The 7345-nt window shown below is 53.2% G+C and overlaps 1 protein-coding gene across 1 annotated transcript; it reads left to right on the top strand.

Annotated features, from left to right (window-relative positions):
* Nucleotides 1-2887: 2887 nt before the first annotated feature.
* Nucleotides 2888-6931, top strand: ZFP92 (ZFP92 zinc finger protein). The gene is made up of 4 exons (XM_023752971.1): nucleotides 2888-2934; nucleotides 3162-3288; nucleotides 4554-4655; nucleotides 4986-6931. The coding sequence occupies exons 1-4, from the start codon at nucleotides 2902-2904 to the stop codon at nucleotides 6080-6082; spliced, it is 1359 nt and encodes a 452-aa protein (XP_023608739.1). The 5' UTR covers nucleotides 2888-2901; the 3' UTR covers nucleotides 6083-6931.
* Nucleotides 6932-7345: the final 414 nt, after the last annotated feature.

Raw genomic sequence — 7345 nt, 5'->3', positions numbered from 1 at the left:
TCTGCAGGCTGACGCTCTGTCCACTAAGCCAAACCGGCTAGGGCTCAATGTGCATCTCTTGACCAGCACATTTTGTTAAATGGCTCAGTGCCATTTTCCATCCAATGCACGGGCAGCAGTGGTCCCATTGTCCTCTGAGAGTCACTCCACAGTAGGCCCTCCATGCCCCCCAGTGCCTTTGACTCCTCTTTTGTTCATGCCTGATAAAAGACTCTGCCCATGGCTCAGTGGTTGAGCGTCGACCTATGAACTAGGACAGTGGTTGGCAAACTGCGGCTCTTTGGCCCCTTGAGTGTGGCTCTTCCACAAAATACCAACTTCTGCGCATGGGCCACGAAGTTTCAATCGCACTGTACATGTGCGCCCGCACGTGGTATTTTGTGGAAGAGCCACACTCTAGGGGCCAAAGAGCCGCATGTGGCTCGCAAGCCGCAGTTTGCCGACCACTGAACTAGGAGGTCATGGTTCAGTTCCCGGTCAGAGCACATATCTGGTTGCAGGCTCCATCCCCAGTGTGGAGCATGCAGGAGGCAGCTCATCAGTGATTCTCTCTCATCATTGATGTTTCTATCTCTCTCTCCCTCTCCCTTCCTCTCTAAAATCAATAAAGATATATTTTTAAAAAGAACTCCATTGCACTTGGATGTTGGCCCCTTAAATCTCTTTTCATCTGGAACAGTCATCCTCTCTAAGCCTCCTCTCTTCCCCAGGACGCTCATTTGCAGAGAACAGGGAACAGCCCACTTCTGGGTCAGGCTGCTTGCTTTCTTGTGGTGTCTTGAACTGGCCCCCTCCGTCCCTGAGACGCTCTGTGAACTGCAAGTTGGGTCCCAAGGCTGCATCAGAATCAGGTCAAGACTTGGCAAGAGTCCTCCTGGGCCACCTGAGCAGTCCCCAAGGCATCCCTGAAGGGACGTCCCACCTCTGTCCCACCATTGTTAGATTAGCTTTCTCTCTCGTGACCAGCAGACATTTGACATCACGTGGATGTCTGTTCTTTGCCTTTCATCTAATGCAGCGGTTCTCAACCTGTTGGGTCGCGACCCCTTTGGCGGTCAAACGACCCTTTCACAGGGGTCGGCTAAGACCATCCTGCATATCAGATATTTACATTACAATTCATAACAGTAGCAAAATTCCAGTTATGAAGTAGCAACGAAAATAATTTTATGGTTGGGGTCACAACATGAGGAACTGTATTTAAAGGGCCAGAAGGTTGAGAACCACTGATCTAATGATATTTATTTATTTAGGTAGTTTAATCCTCACCCGAGGATATTTTCTCATTGATTTTTAGAGAGAGTGGGAGGGGGAGAGACAGAGAGAAACATCGATGTGAGAGAGACTCATTGATTGGTTGCCTCCTGCCCGGGGGGCCGGGGAGGAGCCTGTAACCGAGGTACTTGCCCTTGATCAGAATCGAACCCGGGACCCTTCAGTCTGCAGGGCAATGCTCTATCCACTGAGCCAAACCAGCTAGGGCCATCTAATGGTTTTTAGCATCCACTCAACCTTAAGGGATTCTGTCTCTCTGATTTATAGAAACTTCTTCATAAGACATATGAGTTTATTTATTCCGGGCCAGTGTTGATTGACAATATATCACAGGTGATAAGGGACTTTGGGCCAATTTCAATGCTCTGGGGACCCTGTCCCTTTGCCCTCTCTCTTGTTGCACAAACACGCTGTGCTCGCCCACAGCAGCATAAGAAACACTCCAGGCTCAGGCCCACCCGCCCACCATCCACAGCCTTGTTCCTCCGCTGCTCCGCCCAGGACTTCCACCTTTCAGTCTCCAGTTGGGTGGAAACAACATCCTTAGAGCAAACTTTCTTCTTCTGGCTTTGAGAACTGATGTGGAGAAAGAAATCTGGTTCCGTCCAGTTTGTCAGTGACACGCTCTTCCTGCCCTTAATGTGAGCCCAGGCTCCTTCCTGTCCCCCGGGGGTGAGGGGGGAAGGAGAAGGGGGAGGATGGGGGAGACCCCAGCATGGCCTCACGTTCTGCAAACTCCCCCCCCCCGCCACCTCCCACCCCCACCACCAGCCAGTTTTCAGCACCATGAACGCTGCACTCAGGCCTATCTGAAGGCTGGACATGGGCCATGCCCTTGATCTGCTGTTCTCCTTACCCCAACCTTCATCTTTTGGCCTAAAAGTTACTTCTTCAGAAAGCACCCCCCCTCCCACCCCCGCTATCGTGGGTCCCTTCATTGTGCAGCTCACCAGCCTGGTCTTTCTCTTCCCCTTGAGAGAAAGTTTGTTTGCAGGTGGAGGCGGTATGTTTAGAGATTTTTTGTAAGAACCCTGACCTGAGGGGAAAGGGGGTTGGCGGCAGAGCTTCTAGGGATGGCTGGAAAGTTGGGGTCAGGGGTACTGCCCACATGAGAAAAGGGCCAAGAGAAGAAGGAAATGAGAAAAAGAAAGGAAAGAAGAGCCTGGCCGGCATGGCTCAGTGGTTGAGCATCAACCTATGAACCAGGAGATCTGGGTTCGATTCCCGGTTAGGCCACATGCCCGGGTTGGGGGCTTGATCCCCAGTGGGGGGCATACAGGAGGCAGCCCATCAGTGAATCTTTCTCATCATTGATGTTTCTATCTCTCCCTCCTCTCTGAAATCACTAAAATTATTTTTTTTTAAGAAACACACTCCCTTGAAAGCCTAGTTTGGGCTGCTGGCCAGAGGAGGGAGTAAATCCGTGTCTGTGGCCCACTGTGCAGGTGAGGAGAGGGGACAGAAGCTCAGTTTGGTTAAGTGTTATGAGTTGAATCGTGTCCCCTGAAAAGATATGTTGAAATCTTGTCCCCAGGGGCTGGGAATGGATGGGCTGTACTGGAGTAGGGTGGGCCTCCTCTCACACCTTCCTCTTTCTACTTCCCTTAGCTTCTCCCTGCCTCTGCCATGGCAGCCATTCTCCTAACGACCAGAGCCAAGGTGAGTGGGTCTCCCAGCTTCGGGCTGCCCCTCACCTCAGTATCTCCCCTTCATGGTCTCCACTTGCCACCTCCTCGTGTCCCAGCCTCACAACTGTTGCAACTCCGAGCCTCCCCTGGCTGCTGCTCTCCCCAGTACCGCCCTTACCCCATCTTTAGTTGCTCCCACCTCATCCTGGGCCCCAAGAGGGTGAATTTCCCTGCAGTCACAGGAATGGCTTGTTTTAGGTGCCAGTATCTTTTGAGGACGTGTCCGTGCACTTCAGCAAGACAGAATGGAAGCTTCTGGATCTCAAACAAAGGATCCTCTACAAGCAAGTGATGCTGGAGAACTACCGCCATTTAGTGTCACTGGGTAAGGACCCCACACACCCAGTGCCTCCTACTTTGTCTCTAAACTCTCTTTCTTTCTTTTTTAAACATATTTTTATTGATTTCAGAAAGGAAGGGAGAGGAAGAAGGAGATAGAAACATCAATGGTGAGAGAGAATCATTGATCGGCTGCCTCCTGCATGCCCCACACTGGGGATTGAGCCTGCAACCCGGGCATGTGCCGTGATAGAGAATCAAACCGTGACCTCCTGGTTCATGGGTCGATGCTCAAACACTAAGCCATGCCAGCCGGGCTGAACTCAGTTTATTTTTGAGTTTCTTTGCTGGTTGGTTACTGTGAGGCCAAAAATAAGTGCATTTCCCCATCAGATCCATAAACCATTGCAGCCCAGCTTTTGTCTCAACAGGGCAGTTTTTAGCTCAATGGTTTGGACCTGTAAATGTTTTGGGTGAATGTGTGCCCTCCCTCGTCAAACTTATTTTGCATATAAACTCAGGTTAACGAAACTTCTTCTACCCAAAAGATGGTGCAAATTACCCTATGCCCTACTGGAGACTTAATTCACTTTTACCAAGGTTACATTTCACACTTGTTTCTTGTTAGAATTTAGCAGCATCAAGCCACAGAGGGCCCAGGACATGGAGGCCCAGGCCAAGGCATGTAGACGCCGGGGTGGGAGCTGGGGCATACTCCCCTACTGCATCCCGCTGCCTTTGGGGCTGCAGTGGACCCTCTTGCTCCATTTTTTCTTTTAGAGTCAACAGATTTCACCTCTGTGATTTGCCCACACCAAAGGAGACTAGCTTCTTCCCCTGGGTTCTTTCTGACCCTTCCCAGGAAGATCTGGGCTTCCCAGGGGAGTTCAGGAATCCTCAGCTGAGTTTGGCATAAGGAACTGAGACATCTGCTCTGTCTGATGGTGATTCAAAAGGCAAAAGGGGTGCAGGTAGCCCCTCGGCTCTGTTCACTTCCTGATACTTCCTCAGGCCTTGACCCCGGTGGATCCCTGCTCTAGCCCTTTGGCTATGCCTCGGGGTATCCACACACAGAGAGGCCCCCACAAGCCTGCTGCTCTCCACGAGGCCAAATAATGAAATCTTTATCCTCGTGGCCCAAATCGCCATCTACTATAGATCCCCTGTGCCTTCCTGGCCCCTGTAGGCTTAGAGCCCCTTGCTTCGTGAGTGGGACTCTGCCCTTTCTCTGGACCCTTCCAGTGGCACTTTCTGGAGAGTTCTTTGTTCTCTATTCCTGAAGACACTGATTCACTTCATTTCCGTGCACAGGATTTTCATCCTCCAAGCCTCACCTGGTCTCCCTGCTGGAGCGAGGGGAGTGGCCCTGGGTAACAGACAGCCGGACAAGGGCTGCTGTAGGAACACAGGCAGGTGAGTAAAAGGTGGTCGGCCAGCTTGCCTGAGCCATTCGCATAGAGCAGCGGCCAGTGGAGGGTGGCACAGTCACTTTGGGTGGGGAACTCTCTTTTGTGGCAGATTTAAATGCCCCAAGGAGTCCCCCCCTATGGAGGCACAAGATGAAGGGAGCACCTCCTGCTGTCTCACCCCACTTCCTCCCTTCTCGCTTTCCTGTCTGTCTGCCCATGTCCATCTCTTGGTTCATCTCTTCTCAGCCTTGGCATGAGGGTGAGGGTGAAGAAAAAACCCTCAATAGAGATCCAGGGAGGGAGCAACACCGGTTGGTGCCCTCTGTCTTTACAGATGAAAGGATCAAGAGCAAGACATTGAGTTCCAAGAAGAAACATTGTCCAAAAGAATGCGCAGGTGGCAGCAAGGGCCAGGGAGCCAGGCTGCTGGAGGAGACACCTGAGCAGACACAGAAACATGTTCGTTCTCCAGAGGCAGGTTCCAGCAGGGGTGACCATCACAGGGAGAAAGGCCAAGGCAGTTCCTCGGGGGCGGGAAGAGAGCCAGTGCAGAGAAGCAACCCCAGCGTCAGGCAGGTTTCAGTGTCAAGGCCACAGAGTTCCAAAGGCGCAGAGAAGCGGTACCTCTGTCAGCAGTGTGGGAAATCCTTCAGCCGGAGCTCCAACCTCATCAAACACCGCATCATCCACAGCGGCGAGAAGCCCTACGAGTGCTCAGAGTGTGGGAAACTCTTTCGGCGCAGCTTCGCCCTCCTGGAGCACCAGCGCATCCACAGCGGCGAGAAGCCCTTCGAGTGCAATGAGTGCGGGAAGACCTTTACGCGCAGCTCCAACCTCATCAAGCACCAAATTATCCACAGCGGCGAGAAGCCCTTCAAGTGCTCAGAGTGTGGGAAACTCTTTCGGCGCAGCTTCGCCCTCCTGGAGCACGAGCGCATACACAGCGGGGAGCGGCCCTACGAGTGCAATGAGTGCGGGAAGTCCTTCAGCAGGAGCTCTAACCTCATCGAGCACCAGCGGACCCACAGTGGCGAGAAGCCCTACAAGTGCAGCAAGTGTCCAAAAGCTTTCAAGGGCATCTCCCAGCTCATTCATCACCAGCGCATCCACAGCAGGGAGAAGTCATTCCAGTGCAAGGAGTGTGGAAAGGCCTTCCGGGGGCGCTCGGGCCTCAGTCAGCATCGTCGGGTGCACAGTGGTGAGAAGCCCTACGAATGCAGCGACTGTGGGAAGACCTTCGGCAGACGATCCAACCTCTTCAAGCACCAGGCGGTTCACAGGGAGGAGAGGCCCCACAAGTGTCAAGACTGCAAGAAGGTGTTCCGGAGCAGCTTAGACCTCCTGGAGCACCGGCAGGCGCACGAATGCCGGAAGGGCCTGCGGCAAGAGCGAGGAGAAGCCTTGCACATGTGGCGAGTGTGGCAAATGTGACAAGGCCTTGAAGGGAAAATTGCAGAAAACTCGCCATGGAAAGAAGACTTCGGAGGACAGCGACAATGAAAAAGAGCCAGCCTCCTTGGCCCTCAAAAGTCCCCCTGCAGAGCCCCACCCTGAGGATGAGAAGCAGGGGACAGACTCTGAATGCAAGGCTACCCACAGTGCCATGTGACAGGGTTGTCTCGGGAGGGCTGAGCGTCCTGCTCCCCTCCATTCTGTCATTGATGATGCAGCCTGAGCCCTGGGCTGATGACAGGGTGCCATGAGTGTGCACAGGAGTGCGTGTGTGTGGAGCAGATGTGAGCTGCTGAAAGGCCCTTGCACACCCATCGGGACTTCGTGCTGCAGGAGGACACCTGTGTATGGGGCCACCCCCAGGGCACAGGCACCTTGAGTTCATTCGGTAGAGGTAGTCTATTTTCTCTCATCGAGTCATTCACTGCACCCCAAGACTTGTTAGTGTTTCCAGGTAGAAGACACGAAAAGCACTTTAATCCTTGAAGAGCTTATAGATGGAAGGGACTTGAGGACATTAAAACTCGTGAGCTCTGTAAGTAGGCTGTGGCTCGACTGTGACATCCCCCCAAATTCATCAAGAAATGGTCTGCAAATGGACTCAGGCAAATGCTCTCACACACTGCTCACGCCTGCATTGTCAGCCTGGGCTCCGTTGGAAGGCACAGGACACCCTGCTACGGTGCTGACCCCTTCTTTTTCCAGGCCATTTGTCTTTGTGCCTGAAGACTGCAGCTTTCCACGGCTGTCTCCAGCTGCTGCTTCTCAGAGGAGCAGCGCCAGGCCCCATCTTCTCAGAGCTCAGAGCTTGGGAGGATGGGGGGCGACCTTGGGGGGTTGAGGGCCGGGGCCCCGTGGAGAGGATGAGGCCCAGGGACTCTCAGCTTCTCCTCCCCCAGAGAGTAGCCTTTTTGCACTGGTCCCTCGAAGCAGCAGGCTCCAGACAAGACATGGCAGCATGGCAACATTTGCCACCGGCTGCCCGGCTACCTTTGGTCTCCTCCCTGCCCACCAAGCCCCCAAGTTAGCCCCATCTGCTGCTTTTCTGTCCCCCCCCCCCCCCGCTAAGAGGGAAAGATAAAAACTTGCTTACAATACTCAGAAGAAAAGTAATATGAAGTGTGGGGGGGGTGGGTGGGTGGGAACGGGGGCTGCCTAGGTTGTAAGAGATTGTAGGAGTCTCCTCACCATGCTGGACTATGTGGTGGATGAAGAGATTGCTTAGAGATTATCTTTGTAGGT

Source organism: Myotis lucifugus, unplaced genomic scaffold, assembly GCF_000147115.1.
Source record: "Myotis lucifugus unplaced genomic scaffold, Myoluc2.0 scaffold_40, whole genome shotgun sequence".
NCBI classification, from domain to species: domain Eukaryota; kingdom Metazoa; phylum Chordata; class Mammalia; order Chiroptera; family Vespertilionidae; genus Myotis; species Myotis lucifugus.
The sequence above is the reverse complement of the archived record's forward strand: the minus strand, read 5'-3'. Positions and strand labels throughout refer to the sequence as shown.

What these genes read in the sequence shown, in the direction of transcription:
- ZFP92 (XM_023752971.1), top strand. Translation starts at nt 2,902, where the DNA reads ATGGCAGCCATTCTCCTAACGACCAGAGCCAAG. An exon ending in TCCTAACGACCAGAGCCAAG is followed by an intron (nt 2,935 to 3,161) that starts GTGAGTGGGTCT and finishes GGCTTGTTTTAG; the next exon opens with GTGCCAGTATCTTTTGAGGA. An exon ending in TGCTGTAGGAACACAGGCAG is followed by an intron (nt 4,656 to 4,985) that starts GTGAGTAAAAGG and finishes CTGTCTTTACAG; the next exon opens with ATGAAAGGATCAAGAGCAAG.